We start from the raw sequence: 27,706 nt of genomic DNA on the forward strand, positions 1-27,706 counted from the left end.
GACATAATATTCCTCAATGTTTATTGGAAGCAAAATATTGGAAATGTGCAGCCCTGTCTTGTGGAAGGGTTGGCTAGCTGGTCGAGAGGTACTCACTTTCTCAACACTGACATCATCTCTTGTTTTTGTCTACTGGCATTTCCCCCTAGGGCAGGTCTCCTAATATTATCTTGATGAATGAAAAGTTTGCCTTGGTTTTATAAAATAGAAAACAGTTACATCATGACAGGGGAGGGAAAGAATACAGATCCGAAGTAAATGGCACATTGTTTTGTTTGAAAGAATAACGACGTGGAAGATGAAGATCCAGAAATTGGTTTCCTTCAAACTGTCCTACATGAGAATGATTTGGGGTATGAAAACCCTAGACTGAAGACCACTGGTCCATATAAATACTCTTAGAATAGTGCTACAAATATAGGAATTATTTAATACCTACCATGGGTGCTCTTGTTATTGTTGCATCTATAAATTATCTAGCATTCAGTAGTTACTCAGTAAATGGAGTATAGGAAGAATCTGGGTACTGGTCAGGAGTTGGACAAGATAAAGCTATACAGACATTTGTGAAGCTGAAAGTCTCCCAGCCAGCAATGAAACCTGCATTGGTTACTTCAAATTTAACAATTTCATGCAAGTGTTGTATTTGCTCACAGTTCCGCAGGTCAGCAATTTGGGCTGGGCCCAGCTGAGCAGTTCTTCTGGTCTTAAGTGGAGACACTTGGCTAGTAACAATCTAATAGTGGAGTAGCCGGTGCAGGTTACTTTGGGGCCTCAGCTTGGATGACCGATGTCTGCTCCATGCTGTCCCATCTTCTAGTGGGCTGGCAAGACTTCCTCAGGAGGTATCAGAAGAGTTCCCTGCAACAAGAGAGCAGACTCCACAGCCAAAGGCCATTGATGCTTCCGCACTTGGGACCCATTGACTGATGTTCCCTTGGCCCAAGCAGCTCATGTGGCCAAGCCAGAGTCAGCATTATACTAGGTGTGGACAGACACAGGGAGGCGTGATTCCCTAGGACCATGGATGTGACCCTTCAACACAACCCAGGATTCCCCTAGCTGTTCCAACTTTCCTTCTATATGGAGGAAATTCAATTATAGGCCTTGAATTTGACACTTGTTTCATTAAGTTCCTAGGTATTCTTATTTTTCCTCTGCAGCCAGAATCATTTAGTTTTCTCCAAAGAGACCTGCTATAGAAGGATGTCTTGCTCCAAGACTGGTTTCCCAAGGGCCTCTTTTGAGTCTGGGAAGAGCATTAATCAGAGAATGCTCACCCATTTTATCATATATTAGGAGCTTTTAAGTGGAGACCAGCTGTCTCATCTGATCTCAGGAAGGCTTTGTCGTGACTAAGGTAGAGCTTGGAATTCTGTGACACTTTCATCTCAAGATCTATCTGTTTAGAAACCAATCAACCTGCTTTGGCCAAAAATAAATATTATGAGCTATAAAACCAGGAAGTCTGACATGTATGGTTTCCTGCCTGACTAGATCCAGAACTGGAAAAATGTCAAGTTTCTGGGGTGTCCTGTGATGTCTTTGCTGTATTCCCCCAAGAGAGTATGCAAAAACCCCCATATATATATATATATATATATATATATATATATATATATATATATATATATCTCCCCAAAGTAGCATTTATTTACCTCTCTCTTCTTTTTTCTTTCACAGTGAGACATTATTTGGTGAAATGTCCTCAGAACAGGTAGGAATATTTTCTTCTTTTTTCCAAATGAAACTCTGCTATTGTACTTTTTTTGTTGTTATGACTAAGAAACCAGTTAAATAAGTATTTTACCTAGTGGTCTACATGTAAGTGTATAAATAAGCCCTTTAACGATGTGTGTTCTGCATGTGTGTGCGTGTTGGAAGATTTCACAATCTGATTATCTCCCCTGGAGGGTCCAGATAGTATTCGACTCATGCTAGCCCAACCCGCATGCTGGAGGAAGCTTGGAGTGTGCAGGTCTGCACCCCTGTTTAGGAGGGGACTCGCAGTTGATCAAAACCATGTTGGTACCTTCTGATCACAGATGCTCCTAATGTCCTTGGACCAATGTCGCCCCACTTTTACCTGGTGGGACACACCTCATAGGTAGTTGTGAGAAGATATTTGCAAACTCATATCATTTAAAATTTGGGGGCTTCTAATCCAGACAAGATAGCATAGGTCAATTTTTCCTGCTCTTCTCTGGAAAGCACATCTATAAACTCTGGAAATAACAAGAGAAAACCCAAGGAGGACTTGGGGAGGTAGTCAGAAGAAGGAAGTCTTCTTTCAAGGGTCCCTGGTCTGGGGAATTACAAAGTTGCAGAGCATCTTATGTCTTCTCCATCCAACAGAAGAAGGGGACTAGACCCATTTTTTTTTTTTTATTCCCAGCCTAGTGACAGAAAGCACCCAGGTAAGCTCATTCCTTCCCTGTATCTAATGGGCATTTCTCTGACAAGCTCAGCTTATCCCTACACCCCAGCAAGGGGCATGGGTTGGGAGCCCCTCCCAATAACAATAAGCATCAAGATAGGGGTTCTTCTTTCCATAGACCTGAAACTCCCCTCCCCAGATGACATCAGGGCTGGAGGAAAGCACTGGAAAGAGGAACCCAGACCCAATAAGAGGCCCAACTAGGAAGTTTCTTCTTCTCCATGGGCCCACTCACCAAGAGACATCCAGCTCCATCTAGGGAAACCCCTCCCACTCAGGCAGCTCCCAAATAATCCAAACAGATTAAAATAAGATTGTAAAGGCTCTGAAGGTGAAATGAACTTCTTGGCCTGCAGAAGTTGGCCAAGATCGTGTAATAACCTAAACAGGGCGAAAGCCTGCAAAAAATTAGAAGATTTAAATAGAACCCAGAACCTCCTAATAGGATTCTTCCCCAAATCTGAAAAACACAAACATTATGGCTTGAACAAGAAAAGATCATTGACTAGGTCAACACGGAGATGAGTCAGGTATTGGTATTGAACTGACAAGGATTTTAAAGGCATCATCAAAAAATGTTTGACAAGAAATTACAACATCTCTTAAAACAAATGGCAAAATAGAAAAGCTCAGCCAATAAAGAAAAATTATTTAAAAATGGAAATTGTGTAATTTAAAAATATAATAATAGAAATAAAATTCTTAATGAATGAGAATTTTAAAATCCTTACAATGGTAGTGTGGAGATGTCAGTGGAGAGCTGTGAACTGGAGGACAGATCAGTAGGATTCATCTGTCTGAATCACAGAGAGAAAATAGACTAAAGGAGAACAAGCAAAGTACAGTCCTCAAGGACCTAGGGGACAAAAGACCTGACATTCTGTCACTGGAGTTCCAGAACTAGAGGAGGAAGAGTGTAGAGTAAAAAGAGAATTGGAGGAAATAATGGCTGAAAACTTCCCAAGTGTGGCAAAGGAAAAGACTTCAGGATTTAAGTGAGTGCCAAGCAGGATAAACCTGATGTAACCCACGTGGAGACACAGCGGAAGCAAGCAGAAGATGATTTGCATGTCAGTGCATTTATTCTCTGAATCCTTGCAGAACAGAAATAAATGGTGCATTTCTTAAATATTGAAAGAATAGAACAGTCAGCCACAAAAACCCAAAATAATTTGTAACTAGCAGACTTGCTAGCAACTAATAAAAAAAATTAAAAAAAATAATAAAAAATAAAATAAGTATGAAAAAAATTTTTTTGAGAAAAAAATTGGGAGAGCATCAGGAAGAAAGAAGGAACAACAGAAAGAGCTGATACATACAGTAGAAGAGTCTATGGATTCTCATGAGCTTTAAAATAATATTTAATCATTAAATCAAGAATTACAAAACTATCTCATACTCATGACATTGATATTTTAAAGTGAGGAATGTAAAATTCAACAGTTTTTAAAGGATCTCTAAAGTCATGTAATGGTCAGTCACTAAGGTTAAGTTTCAGGATGTCAAATAGAAAAGAAGTCTCCATACTTCACTCAGTGATGGATACTGGTACCAGTCAATGTTGGTCAATCATTGACCAAACCAGCTACTAAAATAATTGTGAAAACAAAACCCGACTCAAAAATAATATAGAGCTGGGTGCAGTGGTGCGTGCTTGGAATCCTAGAGGCTCAGGAGGCTGAGGCAGAAGGATCTTGAGTTCCAAGCCCGCTTCAGCAACTTAATGAGGGGCTAAGCAATGCAGTGGGACCTTGTCTGTAAATAAAATACAAAAATAAAAAAATAAGGGGCGGGGGGGTAGGTGGCACTGGAGATGTGGCTCAGTGGTTAAGTGGTTAAGTGCCCTGAGTTTAATCCCTGGTACCAAAAACAAAAAACAAAACAAAACAAAAATACACACACACACACACACATATATATATATATATGTATATACACACACATATATGTGTGTATATACATATTGTCTAAATATACCAATCAAATCACAGAGAGTGGCAGAGTTGATAAAAACGTGTGATCCAATATACTCTGTTTCTAAGAAATTCATTTCATATAAAGTGACATAGGTAGATTGGAAAAAAAGAAGAGAAAAATATATTCCACATAAACAACAACAAAAACATCAGGGTGGCTACACTATACTTGATAAAATAGACGTAAGAGCAAATTAAGCTTCCTGAGGCCAAGAGGGGCATTAAATGATAAAATGATCAATCAGCCAGGAATACAAAGTTCCTAAATGTGTAACACATCATACAAAAGACCACAAAATTAAAGCAAAACCTGAAAGAGCTGAAAAAAAAATAGATAAATCCAGTTCTGCTTAGGAACCTGAGTACCCTCAGTAGCCTCCTTTCAACACCTGATAGATCTGCTATAGACAGAAAATCAGCAAGGATGATGAAGATCTGAACAATGCAGCCAACCAACAGGACCTGGCTGACATAAAACACCGACTATAGAAGAACATGCTTTTCCCCCAGCCCCCAGGGAACATTAAATAGACCATATCCTGAGCTATAAAATAAATCTCAAAATATTTAAAATAATTGAAATCATAAAGTGGTTTTTTGACTACATTGGAATCAAACTAAGAATCATTAACAAAATAACATCAGGGAAATATCTAAATATGTAGAAATTAAACCACACACTTTTTTGTTGAAATTGACAAATTGATTCTCAATTATATATATTTTGAAAAAGAACAAAGAGGATTTACACTTCTTCTCATTCTAATGCTATAGTAATCAAGACATTTAGGGATTTGTGCAAATATAGGTACAGAGATTATTGGTACAGAGATCATAACTGAGAGTCTAGAAATAAATCCTTACATTTATGGTCAATTGAATTTTGATACAAAGCCAAGACAATAGTGTTAGATTCATAGATATTCAAAGACAAAATTATTAACTGAGACCCTTGTCTCTTATTGTCCTCGAAATTAATTAAAAATAATTGAAAACCTTTGTAATTACATTTTAAAATTAAAGGATAAGCCACTAAATGAAAGAAAATACTTGCAAATCAGGTAACTGTTAAGGAATTTGTTGACAAAATATATAAAGAGCTCTTACAACTCAATAATAAGATGATGTAATTACAAATGGACAAAAGAGATTTGAATAGATATTTCCGTAAATAAGATATACAAGTAGCTAATAAGTACATTAAAATATGTTCAATATCATTAGGCATTAAGGAAATGCAAATGTAAACCACCATGTGATACCACTGCAGACTGACAAGAAGGCTGGAATCCAAAAGCAGACGATGTCGGTGCTGACAGGGATGTGGAGAAACTGAATCCTTATATGTTGCTGGCGAGAATGTGAAAGGTTGCAGTCACTTGGAAAAATAGTCTGGTAGTTTCTTAAGACATACAATTTAACATATGGCGAGCAATTCCACTTGAGGGGATCTGTCCACACAAAGACCTATATGTAGATGTTCATAGTTTCTTTATTCATAATAACCAGAAACTGGAGACAATCCAAATATGTCCATCAATTGGTAGAGACAATCCAAATATGTCCATCAACTAGTGAATAAGTAAACAAAATTTAGCTTATCTACCCAATGAAATACTGCCTGGTAATGAAACAGACTTCAGATATAGGCTAGTCTCAAAACACTACTAAGGAAAAGAAGCCAGATGCAAAAAACAAAACAAAACAAAACAAAACCCATATCATATGATTCCATGTTAGTAAAATGCCTAGAAAAGGTAAATTTATAGATATAGAAAGTAGATTAATTATCACCTATGGCTGATGGTTAGAAGTGGAGATTAATTTAAAATGGGCAAGAGGGACATTCTGGGTGATTGAAACATCCTGAAACTTAACCTTAGTGACTGACCATTACATGACTTTAGAGATCCTTTAAAAACTGTTGAATTTTACATTCAACAGTAAAGTTTACAGTACATCAATTATACCTCAATAAAGCTGTTTCTTTTTTTAAAGCATGCTTCCCCACAAAGCCCCAAGAACTAGGGTGACACTGTCATTTCATTCTTGGGGGAGGATATGGCTGGGCAGTCTGAGGCTGCAGAGCAGCTGGCTGGCCATCATTACTCAGTGTTTGCTTCCTGCCATGCTTGTATCTAATTAGCCTGCGACTTGTGCTGATTGGTCCCTCCTCCTTCCCCTCCCTGGCCTCCCCCTACCCCTGCCGTGATGAACTGAGATGGAACTGAGCAAGCAGTGTGTCATCTTAGCCTGGTGGTTGGTAGAGTTTGGTTTATCCCCAGCTCTGGAGTACCCGATTGTGTTAGGTTTCCGTTGCTGTGTCAAAATACCTTAAAAACCACCTTAAAAAGAGGAAAGGTTTATTTTGGTTCATGATTTCAGAGGTTTCAATCCATGGTCTGTTGGCTCTGTTGTTTTTTTGGCTTATGTTATGTGGTGGAGCAAAGCTGCTCACCTCATGGTGGAGGGAAGCTAAGAGAGAGTCAGGTAGAGACAAAGGTCCCATGATCCCCCAGCAGGGGCATACCCTCAATGACCTAGCTTTGGTCCACACCAGACTCTACCTCTTAAAGGTGCCACAGGCTGGCAACCAGACCTTCAATTCATTGGCTTCTAGACTCTAACACGGAGGTCAGGGAGGATCAGAGAGTCCTGCTCAAATGCTACCTCTGCTTCTCTGCCAGCCACGCTGTACTGCCAGGGAGTAAGGTGGGGTGCCTGATTCACAGCTTTCCCCATGGGTGTGCCTCCTGTTGGATAAACCCTAGATCTACCTCTGGAACCTGGGAATGAGCACCTGCCTGACTTTTCATTCATCTTCCTAACTACAACCTTATGCTTAAATTACTTAGTGCAGCCCTGAGCTCCTGCTACAGTGCCCCGATAGTGAACAGGTCAGTTCTCGCCTTCACATCTTGTCTTTGGCCTGAATATGCCTCACCTCTGCAGCCCAGACAACTTTTCCTGTCCCCATCATGACTGGGGCCCCCAGGTCCTGGAGTCTCATCAGTTGGCTTGGTCATTGCTGCTGCCATGGGCAGCTGGGCCTCTGGGGTCTTGAGCTCTGGTTAGGACCACTGTCCTTCTCCATCCTCTGACCACTTTGTCCTAAGTGGGTATGGGCAGAAAGCACAGAACCAGGGCAAGATACTAGGAATGGAAACCCTCAGGCAGGGGAGGGACCCTCAGGAAGAGGTTACATGCTGGTACTGAGGAGACTGTGGTCACAGAAAAAGGGGCCTCTCCAAGTGACTAGGGAAAGACCTGGTGACTCTAGGAAATTCCATGATTTACTAAGAGTTTTCCAAAGAGGAGAAAAAACAAGGCTCAATGTGAATGTGTATTATCCCTGAGGTCACAAGTTGCCATGCTCTGGGAGGAATAGCCCTGACCTTCAGGGTTGGGAAACTTCCTTTCCCATGGCCATGTGTGCTGAGGATGCAGACATAGCAGAGGGGAGGGAATATCTCTGAGTTCTGCCAGGTTTTAAACACGCCCTCCCTGGGGAAAAGAGCTCTGAGAGCAGCTCAGCTAGTAAGTATGACCCTGTCCCCCAAAGTCTTGGAACATCAGATTTAAAATGAAATCCTACCAGTTGCACAGAGCTGTGATACCTTTCACCCTGCAGGTCAAGCAGGTTGTTGGAAGGATAGCTTGGGAGCACAGGAAAGGCAATCCCCAGCCAATATACTTCCTGGATTTAAGACAATAAAGTGTTTGCAAATGATAGACAAAAAGTAGGCACTAGGTTGCACGTGCTGACAGCAGCTACAACTGGAGTTCCCTCCCGCTTTCTCTGTGTTTTTTGGTACTTACTCTTTCTCATGGATAGATAGGGGTTTGGGCTATTTATATGCAGGATAAATTGCAGGAACTGTTCTATCATGGCTTGTGAGCTTAATTTGAAGCATTTTTCAGTCTTCTCTGAATCATCAGAGATTTTTAAGCATCCCCAGAAAATGGAAGTATGGAATTTAATTAATAAGTGACATGTCCAAGATCTCAGAATTAAGACAGAAGTGTGATTTAAAAGAGAATCTAAAGATGGGTGCTCTGATCTTAGATATGCAAGTGCTTGCTTCTTTTTTATAATACTGGTTAGTCACAGGGTGACAGGACATTTATTCCTTCTGTGCAAGGCAATTTTCTTGGAAGATTAAGGCTGAGGGGCCAATATGCCTTTATTCAAAGTCAAGCTCTGCCACTGATTGCTGTGTGCTTTGGCTCTAAAAAATGGGGACAATAATAGACCTAGCACATAGTGTTGGGAGGGTTAGATGAATTGGTCTGTATAAAGTGCTTTGAGTATCTCTAGTAAGGAGTGAGTTCCTTGCAAATGGTTCTATTATAAGTCAGTGTTTATTGAGGAATTCTGATTCAGGTTACAAAGCCACAGAGCAAAGATGAAATAACATACAGTCTATGCCCTTGAAGTCCCTGTTTAATGGGAAGCCCAGTAAAATACAACTGAGGTAGCTCTCACATTGGGCATGCCCAGGAGCTATTGCAACTGTCCATAGTGGTTGGAGGTAAGGCCTTTGGGGATGGGGTATTTGGGCCAATTCCGAAGGGTAAGTGAGGGTGTTCTGGATGAACAGGGCTGGGGGTCTGGGGGAAGAGAGAGTATCTTAGGGGTGAAAGCCTGGGGAGTAGAGGATCCTGGTCATGGGATTTGGAAGGTGTGTAGATGCAGGACAGAGCATCAAGAGGGTGGCTGGGCAGCACCAAGGATGGCAATCATAACAACAACCAGGCTGTGCTTTCATTGATCTCCATGTCCTGGAAACCACACAAATCATGGGACACACACTTTTTTCACTCCTAGCAACAATCCCTTAGGTGGAGGCTGTCATGGTCCCCATTTGCCAGATGAGAAATTGATAAAAAGAAAAAACAAACAAACAAAAAAAAAAAAAAAAAAAAAAACAAATGACGGTGTGCTGAGGCCTCCTCACCTGTGAGCAGCACAGCTCACAGGATGCCAGCCCAGGCTGCCAGGCTCCAGGGAAAACACGCTATCCCAGATGTGCTCAGAAGCTTGGAATTCACTGTGAGTGCTTCAGAAGTTGGCTTTACACTAGTAACAAAAACAGATGCTAGGGAAAGTCGGGCAGCAGAAGGAGAAGTGGGAGAGGCATAGTGAAGGTCGATTAGGATTGGCTGCACTGACCCCGAAGCCATGAGGGACAATGGCATATCTGTGCTATTTTGTCTCTCGAAGGCATCAAGTTGGGCATGCAAAATCTGCTGCATGCAGTGGCCTTCCTGTGACCACAGATTCCAGTGTAAGCAGCTTGTGCAAGGGCTATCCTGGGATACAGGTCTGGGGCAGACCATTTTGCATCCTCAGAGATATTTTCTGAGGGAGGACCTTGTGTCTCCAAGGACAATGAAACTAAATAGACCTAGGCTGTGGTCCAATCACTGTTCATTACTCTCTCCTGTTTTTTTTTTTTTTTTTTTTTAAATATATATATATATATTCTTAGTTGTAGTTGGACACAATAACTTTATTTATTTATTTATTTTTATGTGGTGCTGAGGATCGAACCCAGTGCCTCACACATGCTACCACTGAGCCACAACCCCAGCTCTCTGCTGGGTTTTTAATGTTCATGAATGCTGCAGACCCTCCTCTGTCCACATTCACCAGAGCAAGCAGGGTGTTGAGGGCAGGGATGGAAGACACGTGTGTGTCCCACCGCCTGCCTCTTTCCTGCGCCCCTGATGGCTATATTTCTCAGTCATGTACTCTCACCCCAGTGCTGATCTGTCATCCTGTTTCCACAGCCTCTCAGGTAGGAGTAGGAGGGGGCAGGACAGGCCTTTGAGATTGGTTCTCTACACTGGCACAATGTGCAGTGCATAACATCTGGGTTTGGGCAGCCTCATTATCAGGTTGAGCCCTGCTACCTGGCAGATTTGTGACCTTGAGCCAGTCATTCAACCTCTCTGGGAATGTTTAAGCCTCTACAAAATAGCACAGATATGCCATTGTCCCTCGTGCTCAGGGTCACTATGAAGATTTGATGAGATGGCAGGGATCATGGGCTGTTTCCTCACAATTGCTTGTAGTGTACCCATGTCCTGTATTTCAGGGGATTTCTTTCTAATCCTCCTAAATACCCTACAAGGTACAAATTAGTCTCTGCTGACCTACAGCATGAATAAAACTGCCAACTGTTAGATAAATGGGAGTATTTTGTCATTTATGAATCTTTTCACTCCAGATGACAAAAGCCAAGATGGTGTAACCTAGGAAGGGATTTGCGGCTCACCTAACTGGGGATGGTACAGTGTCTGAGGGCAGCTCAGTCCAGAGGGACCCAGGGTGATTGGGGTGGTGGCCCTTTTTCTGGTTGGTACTAACTCCAAGTAGCCTTTTGTCCTCAGGACAGGCTGGAAGGGAACAGAGCCACATACATTCACTTGTGGCCTTCAAGAACCCACTGCCTCTCTTCCTAACCAGCAAACACAACTCTGACCTCCCCTCGATTAGAGCAGCCTGGATCAAGCACTACAGCCAGAGTAAGGTTGTGCCAAGCTGGGGGAAGGGGTCAATCCTACCCAAACAGGTGCTGTCAATTCTGAGTGGGGCAGATGCTGAAGACACCGCCTCAGTGACCTCTCCCAGCCATTAGTGTTATGACCCAAGACCAGGACTCTATAGGGCCTCCCTACATATTAACAAAACATTTTCTGATCTTAACTGGTTAGTGTTCAGAAGTTTTAAGGTCAAACGAAAATACCAGCCTGGCCAAGCCTCTGTGGCAGAATTCACAAAGCTGGAAGGGACTGCAAAGGAAGAGCTTCCCTTGGTGGAAGTTATACAACTATCTAGTATGTGGCTCTATCAGTGAACTTCTTATGTGACATAACCTACTTATTGTGAATGGTTACAGGGTGGCTGTGAACCCAGATATGACGTGGCAACCACCTCACAAAGGAGCAGGTTTGGTTCTGATATTGTCAGAATATGCATGTTAGAAGGTCTTAGGACAGAAGCTGGCTCTGGCTTAGCTCCCAGGAATACTGTCCCGCTCCATTCTCCACTCAAACATTGAGAGAGAAGATTCCACATAACGATGATGATTATGTCATTGATAAGATAATGATACGTGACACCCTCTATGTGCTTACCACATCCCAATGGAGTCACTGTGATGAAGTGGGCCATTCACTCATCTTGAAAGTGAAATTATATAACTCCTAAGCAGCTCTGGCATGTGGTACCATTGACCTTGGGTACTTTAATGGCAGGAGACACCCCCGGAACAAGTTCAAAAAGCCTATGGTAAGATGTCAGGTTCAGGAAACTTGCCCTGTATATATGAATCCTTGGACTTTTTGTGGCAGTTGACATTGGGGAGGGAGGTACCTGTAGTTATTAGTATTGTTTATTATTATTTTTAAAGTGACAGTAAGTTTCATAGTGACATAGCTGTAGAGGTCAGCAATCTTCCTTCAAGATTCTACACTTAACTTTTTATGAGGTACTGATCCTGCATGGAATCTTAGAAAAGAGGCCACAGAGCTGCTCGAAAAGAAATGGATGGATCTCTCTGGTGATTTAGGTCAGGCATTGCCTTGTCAGAGCCAAAAAATGCAAGTAGGAAGAAAGGAAGCAGGAGGACATTTCTGGGGGGTGACATAGATCAACTTAAGAAACACCTGCTCTGCAGGCCCAGGAAGGTGTTGGCAGGACCAGAGCCAACATGGCTTCCATAGTCCACTTGTTAAGGGTTTTCTGGGTTGGGATCTTTGTCCCTATCTATCTACCTCAGTTCAGGCCATAAATCCCTTTGGAGCATACAACAGGAAACTCTGTACCCAGGCATAAGAAGTACATACTTATTAAACAAGAAATGAGATTCGATAGAAGTCAAGGGAACATTTGGATTCATAATTCATATGTGCCAGGCACAAAGATGCATGGTTGGCTGGATGAGAGCCCCTTAGCTTGCAAGGTTAGCTGCACCTCTAGCATATCCCAGGCCACTCTCTGTATAAGAATGGCCATTTGATGGCCAAGGGACATCAGAGGGACTCATCTGTAGTGCAGCCTGAGTGTGCTTTGATCTTACAATTATGGAAGCAGGTGAGGCTGAGTCTCAGTTGTAATTATGTTCTTTGATAGAATCAGTTCAGTATATAGTGGTTTTTTTTTTTAATTTTAAATTTTTATTCCTCTCTCTTCTCCTGAATACTCCTTACTCTAGAGGAGACACACAGAATTTCCATATGATGGCCTACCATGCATACCATTTTGGTGGCGGACATCACTTATCCAGACAATCTGCAGAAACATACTCCCCTGCTTCAAGGGATAGTCCTTCATCTAGGGCACATCTCTGGCCCCCAAGATCCCAGCACTTGGGTTTTCCCTTCCTTCTTCCACCAGGGAAGGGGTTTCATCAGCTGCAGTGCCTGAATTTAATACGAATTTAAAATACACTGAAATTTCAATGTCACCTTCCAGGATCTTCTCTTCAGGGAATTAGTTTAAGCCAGAGCAGTGGATCTTTCTCAATTAACTATCTTCCTGTCCCAGTTTTCTGGTTCTGTGTTGTCTGGACTGGGTCCAAGGGTACTAGCTTCAAGGCCCATAAAGTAGGCCAACCTGTATTGAATCCCACATGTGCTGTCTAGTCAGTGTTCTTTGAAAAGGGTCTGGAACTCTCTGAGGTCTAATTTTCTCATCTGGGAGCACTGGATATTATGAATGCCAAGCTCTTTCCACACTGACTTGCACAGGATAGACACAAACATAGCTATTACCATTTTTAACTTTGTTTTTTTGCAAAAAGTGGTTATTCAGAATGTGTTCAATGCCTTGCAAAATCCAGGTCACCCGCTGTGTTAGTCAGCTTTTCTTTGATCTGATCAAAATACCTGATATGAATTACTTAAAGGAGGAAAGATTTATTTTGGCTCATGGTTTCAGAAGTTTCAGTTCATGGTCAGCTGACTCCATTGCTGTAAGGCAGAACCTTGGTAGAAAGAAGTGGAGGAAGGCTACGCAGTTCATGGCAAGAAGCAGAGTGAGAGACAGAACTAGGAAGACCTGGGCACAGGATTTACCCTGCCAGGGCCTGCCTGAATGACCCACTTCCTCCAACTAAGCCCCACCTCCTACGGTTTCCACCACCTCTCAATAATGAGAATTATGAATCCATCAATGGACTAATCCTCTGATTAGGTCACAGCTCTCATGATCCTATCACTTCCCAAAAGCCCCACCTCTGAACACTGAGGCCTTAGGGACCAAGCCTTCAACACACGAGCCTTTGAAGGATATTCCAGATCCAAACTATAACAGCTGCTTTGCCTGATGTCCTGGGTCAGCAGTCTGTTCAGGGTTGCAGCCTCTCTCCCCTCATTGCCTAACAGGAGTGTCCTGCATTGCTATTGTTCAGCACTGCTGAGCCTGTGGAGGGTGTTCATCAGGGGAAGGGCAAGCTGTACTCAGCAGAGTTTTCTGATCAAGGTTCAAGTTGAAAGTTCCCTCAGGGCTAGAACATGGGCACTGTGAAATACCCAAGTTGCAGCATCCTGCTCCCAGAGTTGCACTCCCCACCGTGTTCCCTCATGCTGGCTACTGAATTTGTTGCTATTTATCCATTTCATTCCTGATCTTGCTTAGACCACACCATCTCATCTGATTCTCATCATAACTCTGTTGAACGTTAGCAGGGGTTGGTGATCCATTTTATAGACTGGTGTGTGGATCTCTAGGGAAATAAGTGAGTTGTCCCGAATCACTCTCTAGTTAGAGTGAAAGAGGCTCCAGTGCAGCCCCTTTGCCCTTTATCCAGCCACCAGGGGTCACTGAGCAGAAGTGCTGAGCCTTTGCAGGATGGAGACCCCTGGGGGGTGACCAGGCAGGAACTGTCTGTACATCTTACAAGAACCCTGCACGCGCCACCTCCTGCCTCACCCTTGTTGGAGCCAGAGAAACAGCCCTGCTCAATAGAGCTCTGGCAAATAGCACTTCTCTCTAATCGCACAGCCCTCTAATTTAGAGGGAGTTCCCCGGCCTGTTTTTCATCTTTTTTTTTTTGGTTTGACTGGCATCAGCTCTGTTGTGTCAGAGACAAAATACAGACCTGTTCCGACCCAACATGTGGGATAACTTTTCTTGTGAGTTAATCATGAGATGGGCTTTCTTGGTCAAAAAAGTCCTACCAGCCCTGCTGGCTCAATGAGAGAAATTCTGAGGGAAAAATCATCTATCATATGTCACTGTGATTTCGCAGTGTTTGTACAAGGTCTCATTGTTGAACTATGAATTAGAACTAAATTTAGTCTGGTGCAGTCTTACTGTTTTGAAAGAAAGTGGTAATGACAAAGAGAGTCCTTTTTAGCCTACTGAAAGCCCTGAGAATGGCGGCGTAAGTTCATATAAATAATGTTCAAGAAACTTCCATTTTACATGAAAGAGCCAAAGAATTAAATCCAAGAAAAAAAGAGAGGAAATAGAACTATTATTAGATTCTGCAGTGTGTGAACCGCAGTTGGGGAGACTATCCAAACTCAGAGGCAACAAATGAAAGGAAACCATCAAAAGAGATTTCAGCAAAAACAAAGAAAGATTGTATGTTTAACAAATCAGAATTCAAAGGGAATTGGAAGAAATATTTGCAACAAATATGTCAAGAGGATGCAAAAGGTGCACACAAATCTCTGAGAAAAACCCAAGATCCTAAATAAATATATCACAAATGTAGAAATCCAGATACCCTCACAATGTAGAAAATGTAGAAAAGCAGATGCATCACAAATGAAGAAACATGCCAGACAAACTTGGGAAGTGCTCATCCTCACAATGATCAGAGAAATCCAAGTAAAAAGGGATCACATTTTTTTTTCATTAAATGAGTCATTTTTTAAATTGATCAACTTGGCATCAAAAAGTGTGACATCATGGGTACCCTCATTCATTGAAGAGCTATGAAGGAGAACTGACTTGTCAGAAATCATTTTGAAAGTAGGTGTTAAATAGACTTTAAAATGGTCCTCCTCTGTGACATGGTAATTCCAGCTCTAGGAATCCAGCTTAAAAATGAAAACATAAGAATGGAAAACCATTATATACAACACACACACACACACACATACACATTATTTATAAAAATTGGAAAACAAAGTGGATGTTCAGATGTTAAAGGCTAAATTAAGTATGACTTATCTTTTCACTGAAATAGTATGAGAATTTAACAATATGAAATGTGTAGATTAAAAAAAAATAAGAATGCAAATGGTAACATGGTATGATTTTTAAACATATATAAAAAACAAGAAAGAATTGAAAACTTCTGTCTACACAAAATCTTGAACACAAATGTTTATAGCAACCTTTTCCGTAATTGCCCAAACTAGGAAGCATCCAAGATATCTTTAACAGGTGGATAGATAAAATGTGGTACATTCGGTCAATAGAATGTTATTTATCACTAAAAAAGAAATGAATTACTGAGCCCTGAAAGGACAGAGGAACTTTAAATGTGCACTACCAAGTGGGGAAAAAAAAAAGCCAATCTGAAAAGACTACATCCTGTATGATCCCAACTATATGGCACTCTGGAAGGCAAAATTCTGGGGATGGTAAAGGTAGAAAGGATCAGTAGTTACCAGGGGCTTGAGAGGAGGGAAGGATGAACAGGCAGGTCACAGAAAATCTTTAGGGCAGTGAAACTGCTCTGCATGACACAGTCATGGTGGATACTGTGATTATGCATTTGTCCAAACCCATATAATATACATCGGGAGGGAATTCTGATGTCAACTACAGACTTGGTATGATGATGGTGTGTCAGAGTGGCCTTACCAGTTGTAACATGTGCATCCCTGATGGGGGAGGATGATAATGGGGGATGCTGTGCATGTGTGGTGGAGAGGGAGTGTTTAGGAAATCTCTGTACCTTCTGCTCAGTTTGGCTCTAATATTTGAAGTCTATTAAAAAAACACAATTAAGAGTTGTGGAAATATTTACAAAGATTGTGTTTTGGTCACGATAAACTTATTTCCTTTCATCTCCATGCCTGTAATTACCATTTTAAAATGTGAACCTGCATTACTTTCTTTTGAAAAGAAAAAATAAACATTTCAAGAGTTTAAAAAGCTACAGAACTGAACTGTACATGTGTTTGTATATCTAAGCAATTCTGAGAGTTTCTAATCCCTTGTTTGCTCTTAGTGGTCAGAGTTTTGTAAACTCGCATTCCTTTTGGCTATTTGTGAATTTACACAACTGTCCCTGTACACTAAAGCTGTGACCAGTTAGTTTCTGTTCCCAATGAAAATAAGCTGTCCTTAGGAATCTCAGTGGGAACCATATTCTTGGAATTTTTCCCACAGTGTGTGATTCAGTCTTCATTTATTTTCAAATATCTAGGATTATTATTAGAATAACATATCTCTTATGAAGTGTAGGTATTTATGTGCATTTTATCCTAAACATATCCAGTAATAACCCTCACTGTCCTGTCTCCTATCTGTTTAGTTGTTCAGTATCCCCTTTCTTCTGGACCACTATTTTTAAATTCTTGACTATTTCTAGAGGTTTATGCATGCAAATACTAATATATATTTTTATTTCCCTTATTTTTATATAAAAAGTAGAATACACTGTCCAAAACCTCACTTTTTCACTTCTTTATTCCTCTTTTTCATCACACAAAACTCCATGTGTGTATTCACCATAATCTATTCAAACCAGTCCCCAGCTGATTGACAATTGGGTTGTTTCTAATCAAATAGTTCTGTAATGTCTTATCTTACACATGAAACATTTCATACATGTGAAAAACATCCATACAATGAGTTCCTGGAAGTGTAATTGCCAGTTTGAAGAATCTAAGCCTGCAATTTTGATAGCTCGTGTTAAGTCATTCTCCACTGGGCAAGGTTTGCACTCATACCAGCCCTGCACTCTTATCCAAAGAGTGCTTTGCCCAGATTCCATTGTTGCCATTCTGTTATGAGAAAAAAAGGAAGTACACATTTCAATTTGGATTGCTCTTTCAGGAGAGCACATTAGCATGTTTGGGGTGAAAATTTCCTGTTCACCACCTTCTTCCATTTTGATGCTTGAGCAATTGGTTATATTCTTATGGACTTCTAAAAACTTTTTATGGATGGGGAGTTAGTCTGTCCTGGTAGTCATACCTACTTAGCTAGAACATGTGCCTGAGGACAGGAGATTCTAAAAAGCATTTCCCTCTGGGTTGCTAGAGCCAATAGAAGACTTTGGAACAAGATTGATGGACATTCAAGAAATTTGTGGACTGCATTCCCACCTGGAGGGCCAAGAGTGGGTTTGACTGACAGGTTTGCTTCTTACTAACAGTGTCACTCAGGGCAGTCAGTAAGCATCTGAAAGCCTTGGCTGTCTTATCTGTAACAAGGCTGATCATCCCTATCACTTTGGATTATCAGAGATAACACATAGAAACTGATACTGTAGTGATTGCACAGGATCAGCTAATTGGAAACATACTTCTCAGAGTGAACTCACTTAGCATATAATGAAGATAAAATTCCAGCAGAAGAAATCCCAAGCATTCAAGGGGGACCTGAGAGATTTCTGGGTGCGGCTCCCTACCATTCTGTTGCCAGGGTGGTGCCTTGTTTTTGAATTAAGAACCACAAAGACATGGAATGGATGGGCAAAGAATCTTGGTTTTCGGAGAGCTCAAGCAAAAGGTTCTGGTGGCCTCTTTAACATTCTACTGGTATGTAGCCAAGTCAGACTGTGTAACCATTTAAGCCAGGTGTAAACCATCAGCTCGTATATCCCTAAATAATGTAGAAAAGCTGGCCTGGGGATCCTCCAGGGCATTTTGAACTTTAAACAACACATTATAAATCACAAACTAGCTCATCTCATCATCCTTATCTTATCCAAGGATCAGGACCAGACTTCTAGACATCCCTGGAGATAAGCATAGAGCCATCCTTGTCCAACTGTAAGACGACTCCTCCTTACACAGCTGCAAAGGGAGCACTCAGAAACTACTGGAAACTAGCAGTTCTTTTTCCTTTCTGCTTTGTGACAACAAAGTCAAACTTTGGCTTCACCAGGGCCTTTTCCTTCTACAGCTCAGGGGAGACTGTCACCAGCGTGACCAGCTTGGCCCCCCTGCAGCCCAAGAAGGGCAAGAGGCGGAAGGAGAAGGCAGATGTTCCTCCTGCAGTTCCTGCCAAAGGTAGGAAGCTGGATGGCAATTCCCTATGTGGAAACCACCATGATCAATCCAGAGATTGGCCTGGGAGTCAATGTAAAATCAGGACAGGGGAAATAGGCTGATGGAGGACATGAGATTCACTGGTATTGGGGCCTAGACATCCCCATCTAGGGTTTGATTACAACTGGTGCTTGACCATCTCCATCCTCTGGAGTGGTTCAGCATAGTTTCAGCATGGAAAGGTCAACATCCACAGGGAAGGTTAACATCCACAGAGGAACCCATGTTGTATTTCACTTTGAATCTTTAAAATGCTCTACAAAAAATGGTGGTGTGGGGCAAGGGGTGGGGTCAGCATTTCCTTAGTTCATCTAAAGGAAAGAAGTCTCTCTGACTCCTTAAATATGTCCTCCAGATATGCAGTATATTTCAAATTTGTTCTGGGTATAAAATGATGATTATTCTGTGATCTCAGTTTTGATTTAGAGCAACCTGAGTAAGGAAAAAAACTGTGTAAGTCTTAGGAGAACCCAGACTCTCATAGATAGTTCTTAAAATAACAGTTTGATTTGGATGTTTATAGCTCAACACATTGGAAGTATAGTTGGGAATACAAGGATTTCCCAGGTAAACAATTTAATAACAAGACCAGATACATTTTATTCCTCCATTGGTGCTCCACTGGTGGTCTCCTGGGGCCCGTCAGCCCTGAGGTGAATACCAATGGTGGTAAAGCTGGAAGGATGGAAGGATGTTTGTGTTAGGGAGGCATGAGAAGCACACATCTGGGGAAGGAAGGGAGCAGAGAACACCTGCTCTGGGCCAGGGGTCATCCTTCTGTATTGTCTCATTTATTCCAGGATAGATATTACTCTACCTTACGAAAGATAAAAATGAAACCTAGCTAAGTAGACCTGGGCTTTCAATGCCAATTTCAAGTCCCAAATCTAGTTAGGTGATATTAGAAGATGGTCTTTGTTTTCCCTCTCTGTTAAACAGGGAGAGTAAGACCCTTACTAATGACCGCATAGAGCTATATGAGGATCAGTCATTGCTTCCAGGGTCAGGGACCAGATAGGACAGAGTCTTCTGGGAAAGGTATCAGCCCCAGCCTTTACCAAATGCACCTAGTTCTCACCTGCACATCTGACCTCTACAAAGAGGCAGTGATTTATTCAGAGCTATTTTATTGACCTGACCAAGGAGGGGCACTGATATATCCAAAGAAAGGGGAGGATGGCTCCTCAAAGAGGAGCAACCGATGATACATAGTTCAGAAATTGGAACTCTTCCATGGGGCCAGGAAGGGGTCTGAAAGTCTGCACTGAGTGTGTCTGTGATGCTTATGGGTGGGCATTAAGAGTTCTGGGGGAGTTGCAAGCTAAAAATCCTTGACTTCCCACAGCTCCAATAGCTGCCACATTCCACAAACCAAAGCTGCTGAAACCACAGAGGAAAGTCACACTGGTGAGTAACGTTGTTTTGTGTTGTCATTGTCCCTCAAGTCTTAAACATAGGTCAGAGACTTAACACTACCTTTATTGACTCTCAATGTGCTAAAAATTCTTGGTAATTAACTGGTCTCCAAACAAATGCATTGTCTTTCTAAGGTCAGTTTTTGAGTCAGCTTTTCTACATGTTCAGTTCCTGGAGTGAGTTTTTAAAACCCAAATGGAATTATCTTTCATTATCAAAAAAAAAAAAAAAAAGAGAGAGAGAGAGAGAGAGAGAAAGCTGTACTTAAAAATGTATAGCATAGAAAGTGGACCTGCTTGCATTAATTTTCCTGATAGCTCAGTCTGAAGAGACTGTTGAAGAATCTTCCAGAAAATATGTTAAATCTTTTTTTTTTTTAAATTTTGAAATGACTTGAAATTTGCAGAAAAGTTGTAAAGATAGTACAGAGAGTTCTCATATACCCTTCCTCCACCTTCTCTTAAAGCTACCATCTTACATAGCCATGGTGTATTTATCCAAAGAAAGACATTAACGTTAGTGAGTTGGTGTTACCAGATTTCAGCAGGTTTCCCATGGATGTTCTTTTTCTGTCCAGGAATCTAATCCAGGATCTCACATTCCATTCAGTTGTCACACTCCTTACTTTCCTTTGATCTGTGGAAGCTCCTCTGTCTTTTTCTTTCATGGTACTGGCACATTTGTAGTGGAGTAACAAGTTACTTTTTTAGACTATCCCTTAATTTGTATTTCTTTGAGGTTTTCTGATGATTAGATATGAGGTTGCAGATTTGGGAGAAAAACACAGAGAATTTCTCTTCTCATTGAATCATATCAGGGCACATGATGTCCATACAGTAGCACACCCCCTTATCCACAGAGGGATACATTCCAAGCCCCCCAATGGATGCTTCAAACTACAGATGGTACTGAAACCTACATATGCTCTGCTTTTCCCCCACGCATACATACTCACAATAAAGCTTAATTTATAAATGAAGTTCAGCAAGATATTAACAACAATACTAGGTAATAAAATAGAATGATAACCATATACTATAATGAGAATTATATAAGCTTAGTTATTTGAACCTGATGGATGGTTTTATTTCTGGAATTTTCCTTTTAATATTTTCAGACTGTATTTGACTATGGGTAACAACAAGGGTGAAAAACAAAACTGAAGATAAGTGGGGGAACTGCCGTATGTCTTACGACTGGTGATGCCCATCTCAGTCAATGGTCAAGGTCATGTCTGTCAGGTTACATCACTGTAAGGTTTCTATTTTCCCTTCCCAAAGTCTGTATGTTAAAAGTTAGTCCAATAGTCAAGTTTGGACCAGGAGAGCAAGATGGACTAGGAGAGTTGAACTCCACCTCTCAAAGGGAAGAATGTCAAGAATTTTGTGCACATGATAAAAACACCACAATAATTAATGATTATTTAGGGGAGATATATTATGGTTATGCAGATATTCTATTTTTTCCTTAAACTTTCCCCACTAATTTTGCATTCATCAGTGCTTTTTGCCTGCAGCAGTTTTCACTAATGGTGATACTAATGGTGACTTTCTAGTTCCTTCAATTCTTCTATCTTTATTATTTGAAATTCTTTGGTAAGAAACTGCCATTTTCATTCATTTTTTTTATTCACTAATTCGTTAGTATCAGTATGAATTCATATTATTTAATATTTTTAGTTTTTAATCATATTATTTGTTTTGTGGTTAATGTTGTTTAGCAGTTGTGTATGTGCATGAGAGACAGAGAGACACTGTTGAAACTATGTCCTAATGTGCATGTATTGCAAAAGACAGTTTATTGAAGTTCTGTTGACATATCTTAATGAGATACAGACGTGTGTGTTATATGAGAGTGCTTTTTGCATGCCATCACACTTAATTCTCACAATAAGATTCCTCCCTCACCCTCTAGGTTTGCATTTGAGGACACACAAGTACTCAATTTAAGAAAAGTGATGGAGTTTCTATAGTCAACCCATAGGAGTTAGTTTCATGGATCTTGAATTAAACAACTTTGTCTAGTTGGGCCCCCTCTCTCCTTTAACCATTAAATATAAACAAAAATTAGTTGTGCAATTCTTGGGTACAAAATAATGTCTTAAGCATTTTTTCCCTACTTATCAAAAGATTGTCTTCAATAGCATTTCCAAAAATGGCTGTGGCCCTGATTACAAGTGTTCATTGTTGACTTTGTTGTCTGTATGTTTTTTTGAGCTGGCGTGCTTCTCTGGATAAGGACTTAGCATAGGAAATTCTTAATTTTCATAGAAAGTAAATTAAGGCAGTTATATGCATTTAAAAAGGGCTGTTTGTTTTATGGTAGTATTACCAATAACAATTCTTTAAATACTAAATTATCCGTGTTCATTGAAGATACAAAGAGTTCAAAAATTTTAATATCAATTCTTCCAGAAACAAGTCAACTTAGATACCAATTTGTACTGATAACAACTCACAATAAAGAGATGACCTCAACTAGACCTCTGTCTGACCAGTAGTTTAGAGTCGAAAATGCCAGGCCCCAGCGTCTGCAGGTTTTGGTGAATATTAAGATGTATTTTCCCAAGAGACCAGCATTGACCTCAGTCTCAATTTGGTCGATATTTATCTCTCAGATCAATAAGTCTTGATGGTAGTTGAAACTAAAGTCAGTAGCTACTTGTTGATTCACATAGGCCTTAGTGGGTAATTTAGAAAATAACTTGGAGACATTATTTTTGGCGGGGGTGGTGGGTAGAGAAAGTGGCTAGTGCCAGTTTAGGTGTGTAATTCCACTCTTGCTCCATTTTGCCACAATCTCTGTAAAACAGTGCTTCCTGGTTGGTTCCTAAGCGACAGTTTCCCAGCCCTTCTTACTAGAAGCCAGCCTGCCCTACTCGTGAACAAGGAGGGACAAGGCTGGTGTAGAGAACTTCTATTTATTGAGCCCTACTGTGTACCAGCTCCTCTGCTAGATGCTTTATGTCTCCATCTCACTTATCTCAACCACAGTGCCAACAATATGACAAGTGCGTGTCTTTGTGTTTGCAACACCCAATTCATGAACAAGCAGGAATTTTTCTTATGTTTTTGACACAATATGGCAATTTGCAAGAAGTACATATTATCAGAAATTAAAAACAGTTGGAAAGATTTTTTTTAAAAAAATGATAGAACACAAGCAAAAAAAAAATGGGGGAGGCATTTTAGACATTTTATAATCAAGGTATCAAAACTACCTCCCTTCTTTTAGCAGAGAAATCAAATGCAACAATCTACTTTCCAAACTCTCTTAATCAGGTAACGAGGCCCACTGGATCACACAGGTTCTTCTGAGTGTCTGGCAATGCATCCAGTTTGTCTAATTAGTTTACATGCTTGCAGTGTGTCTTTATTCTGATATACCAGTGGGCCTTCATCTTTTGGGGAGTGAGGGATAACTTTCACAAAATTAAAATAGTGCTCTGGGGATGTAGCTCAGCACTAGAGCACTTGTCTAGCATGTGCAAGGCCCAGAGTTCAATCCCCAGCACTACGAAACAAAACAAAACCCCTCAAACTAGCCTGGAGCCAGACGCACTGGTGATTTTCCTTTAAATTTGGGCACTGACTCAAAGGCCCCCTGAAGACCTCTTGGGCTCTCCAGTATCCTCACGGCAGTTAAGCACCCCTAGCATTGCCAGGGAGCCCCTGGAACTAATTCACACACTTCCAGGAAAAGCTATCATTACTTCCTTGTTTCAGAAGAAACAGAGAGAGCCAGAAGCACTTCTGATTTATTTTTATTGAATTAGGCCAGTTATTGATTTAGAGGCCAAGTGGAGGTAAAAAATAAACACAGTGAGTGCATGTGATATGGAAGCAAAACCTCAGTGTTTAAAGGAAAACACAACAGGAAACTCCACTGTTACCAGAATTGGAGAGGAGGACTGGTAGTTAGTTAGCAGCATCCCCAAAAATGAACGGAAGAAGAAGTGAGCACCATTTGCAGAGTTAAATGAACTTTAACACACTCCTGCCTGCCTCAGTCAGCCTCAGCCAGCCTCAGCACCCTCCTCAATAAAGCACGGGTGAATCCTCCCTCTCTATAATTAAGTCACTGGTATCTAGCAGAAGGAGAGCTGGAAGGGTCAGGCCACCCCTGTCCTCTAAGGAGAAAGTGATTTCTTGCGAGTAGAGACTGAAGACAGGAAAATCAGGAACATCGCAGGCTTAATTACCATGAGTCTCCCAGTGGGTCCCTTGCAGCCTGTCTCAGTCCCTCTGATCCATCCTCTGCATTGCTGCCCAGGGACTTTCCTAAAACACACTCCAACCATGTCATTTCCTTGCTTAAAATATTCAAACGGCTCCCCCTTGCCTCCGGGATGAAGCACGGCTTCCTGTGAGTGGCAGGCAGTGTCATCTTCCCGTTTCTGCTCCCTTGGTCCCACCAAGACGCCGCGTGGTCCAGGCCTTTCCTCTGCTCTCTGCTCTGCACCTGTGGCCCTCCTCATCCTCCCACCGAACTGCTGCTCAGCCCCAAGGCTTGGCTCACTCACCACCTTCTTTTGGAGTCCTCCTTACCCCTAACCCATTTCTCTACAAATCTAGGTCCACCCATGCATCAAGTTCTGGCTCTTCATGGGAGCAACCTGTCCATCCACCTCTCTTGAGGCACATGCAGTCCATCTCTTCTGTCTGATCCCTTTGGCATTGATGTTTCCCAACATGCCCTCCCTTTCTTCCTTCCTTCCTTCCTTCCTTTCTTTCTCTTTGGTACCTGGGATTGAACTCACGAGCAGTTGACCTCTGAGCCATATTCCCAGCCCTATTTTTTGTATTTTATTTAGAGACAGGGTCTCACTGAGTTGCTTAGCACCTCACCATTGCTAAGGCTGGCTTTGAACTCATGATCCTTCTGTCTCAGCCTCTGGAGCCGCTGGGATTACAAGCGTGAGCTATGGTGGCCTGCCTAAATATGCCCTCATTCTTGGAGGTGATAATAACGAGTCTCCCCTTGGCACACCATTGCCAGCTTCTTTGTCTGGCTGCAGTTCCTTTTCCCATGGTCAGACTGCCCTCTGCACCCACCTCTCCTGAGTGTCCATGGTCTCTGGGGTTCTCCCCTCCTTGAGCACATTCCCTAGGAGAGTCAACACTCTGACAGGTGCCCTACCACCTGTATAGCCCATCGATTTCTTAACAGGCATCCTCCAGCCAACCTCACACCAGTTCTTGTGACTGCTTCCCTGACACTCCCCTTGAGGCTCATGAGGACCATCAAATCCACCCCGGCACACACTGAGCTCATGGCCATCCTCTCATCTGCTTCACCGGGACATCCCTGCCTAGCAGTTAGAAGTTTCATTCAGAATCCAGCCATGTTCTTCCCTTATGCCTGCATCCACGGGTGGCTTGAGCCTTTCCATAAGTTCTCAGTATGCCCAGGAGTGCCCCTTTGCTCCCATCCTCACTGCCACAGCTGCTTGGAGACCACCATCTTCCTATCCCTGAAGCCTCAGTCCTCTCCTCCCTGTTCCCACAGCACAAGCTCACTTGTACTTTAGCCCCTCCTACTCTGACTGAAGTCACATTTACCTGCCTGGTTTATCCTTCTTCCTCACTAGAACCCGGTAGTTCCTTTTTACCACATGACCTCTACATTTCTTACACTACAAAAGTCCTACATCACAGACACATCGGATAGTTGCAGAAAGTATGAATTGTTTTATTGCTTTTAAATTATGGTACAGTACACGCAAAATTTATGGACTTTATCATTCAGAAGCATTAAGTACATCCACATTGATGTAAACTCTCTGGAATTCTTTTCTTCTTACAAAACTGAAACTCTGTACCTGTTAAATAATAGCTCCCCATTTCCCCATGCCCAGTCCTTGAAAACTGTCATTCAACTTTCTGTCTCTATGAATTTGACTACTAAGGACTTCATAGAAATGAAATCATGCAGGATTTTTTTTTTTTTTGGAGTGGCTTATTTCACTTAGCATAACATCCTCAAAGTTTATTCATGGGCAACCTGTGTCAAAATTTCTTTTGCCCTTAATATTCCATTGTATAAAATGTATACAATGTATTCCATTGTATACATTTTAGGTATCTGTTATCCCATCAACAAACACTAATGTCTCTTCCACCATTTAGCTACTGTGAATACTATGAACATGGACATAAAAATATACCTTTCAGTCTATACTTTTAATTCTTTTGGATATATACCCAGAGTGGACTTGCTGAATCATGATAAATTTAGTTTTAATTTTTTGAGGATCCATCATAATGTTTTCAAAAGTAGCTGTACCATTCTACATTTTCACTGATAATGCAGAAGGATTCTAATTCCTTTATGTCCTGTCAACACTTTTTTCCTTCTCTGCCTGCCTGCCTTCCCTCCATCCATCCTCTCTTCTTCATCCATTCCTCCCTCACTCCTCCTTCCTTCCCTTCCTTTCCCTTTCCCCTCCCTCCCTCCCTCCCTCCCTTCCTTCCTTCCTTCCTTCCTTCCTTCCTTCCTTCCTTCCTTCCTTCCTTCCTTCTTTCCTTCCTTCCTGTCTTTCCTCCCTTCCTGCTTTTCTAGTTATCCATCTTAGTGGGTGAAATGGTATTTTATTATAGCTTTAATTTTCATTTCCTGATGATTAGTGATACTGAACATCTTTTCATGTTATTGTTGGTCATTTATATACCTTCTTTGGAGAAATGTCTACTTAAATCCTTTGTCTGTTTTTTAATCAGCTTGTTGGTTTGGTTGTTGTTGTTGACTTGTTGGAGTTCTTTATGTATCTAGGATATTGTCTTCATCAGATCCTGTGTTTCACTGCATAATTGTTGCCACAAAATTAATGTATACTCATGGGTGTTTTATAGATTTCAATATTGCTTTAAAGACAGTTTAGTAATAAATGAGTTTTAAGTAATAGTGGCACTTTTTTTTTCCAAAAAAGCTTCACATAATGATCACATCCTACATTTAAAAAAAAAAAGCAAATACCATGAAATCTATGATGATTATGTGGTAAAATATGATATATAATTTGGCAATTTTTTTCACCCAGTCTATAGATTGCCTTTTTAGTCTGTATTTCAGGTCCTTTGATGCCCAGAAATCAGACATTTTAATGGGACCTCTTTAAGATCAGGGAAGACCTGCCTTACTCACTTAAAACATCCCCAGCAGGGAACCTGGACTCTGCAGGTCTCTCCCCAGCGTATGCATATGTAGTGAATAAATAAATGACCTGATCAAGTGTGAAGCTCTGTGGTTGGAGCTCCCAATCTTCTCTGCCCTCAGTGTTGTCCAGAGACTGGGGCATTGCCTAGAAAAAAAAAGGTTGGAAAAGTAGAGTACCAGGTCCCAACCCAGACCTACTGAAGCAGAATTTGTAATTCAACAAAATCCCAGAGGAATCTGGTGGACATTAAAGTTTGAGAAGCATGCCTCTGGTTAATTTACCAAACTAAACATCCATTTCCAGTTGGATCAGGACCCAGAGTCACTGACCTACACCTCTGGCAAGAATTTCATTTTACATTTGAGTAAGAGAGTTTACTCCACCTAGGAGAATGATGGGTAATCTTATTTATCAACAAAGAGAATATTAAATGTGAGAATTTGAAATGGTATTGTAACCCTCCATCATTTC

At 41.3% G+C, this 27,706-nt stretch overlaps 1 protein-coding gene across 1 annotated transcript in view; it reads left to right on the top strand.

The window, feature by feature from the left end:
* The window catches only part of Vstm4 (V-set and transmembrane domain containing 4), a 92,579-nt gene that overhangs the window by 49,961 nt on the left and 14,912 nt on the right, over window positions 1-27,706 (top strand). Inside the window, exons 5-7 of the mRNA XM_027947931.2 lie at window positions 1,684-1,717; window positions 18,518-18,624; window positions 20,009-20,070. Of these exons, the coding sequence (XP_027803732.2) occupies window positions 1,684-1,717; window positions 18,518-18,624; window positions 20,009-20,070 (203 nt within the window). The remainder of the gene's footprint in view (window positions 1-1,683; window positions 1,718-18,517; window positions 18,625-20,008; window positions 20,071-27,706) is intronic.

This window comes from Marmota flaviventris, chromosome 4 (assembly GCF_047511675.1).
Source record: "Marmota flaviventris isolate mMarFla1 chromosome 4, mMarFla1.hap1, whole genome shotgun sequence".
NCBI classification, from domain to species: Eukaryota; Metazoa; Chordata; class Mammalia; order Rodentia; family Sciuridae; genus Marmota; species Marmota flaviventris.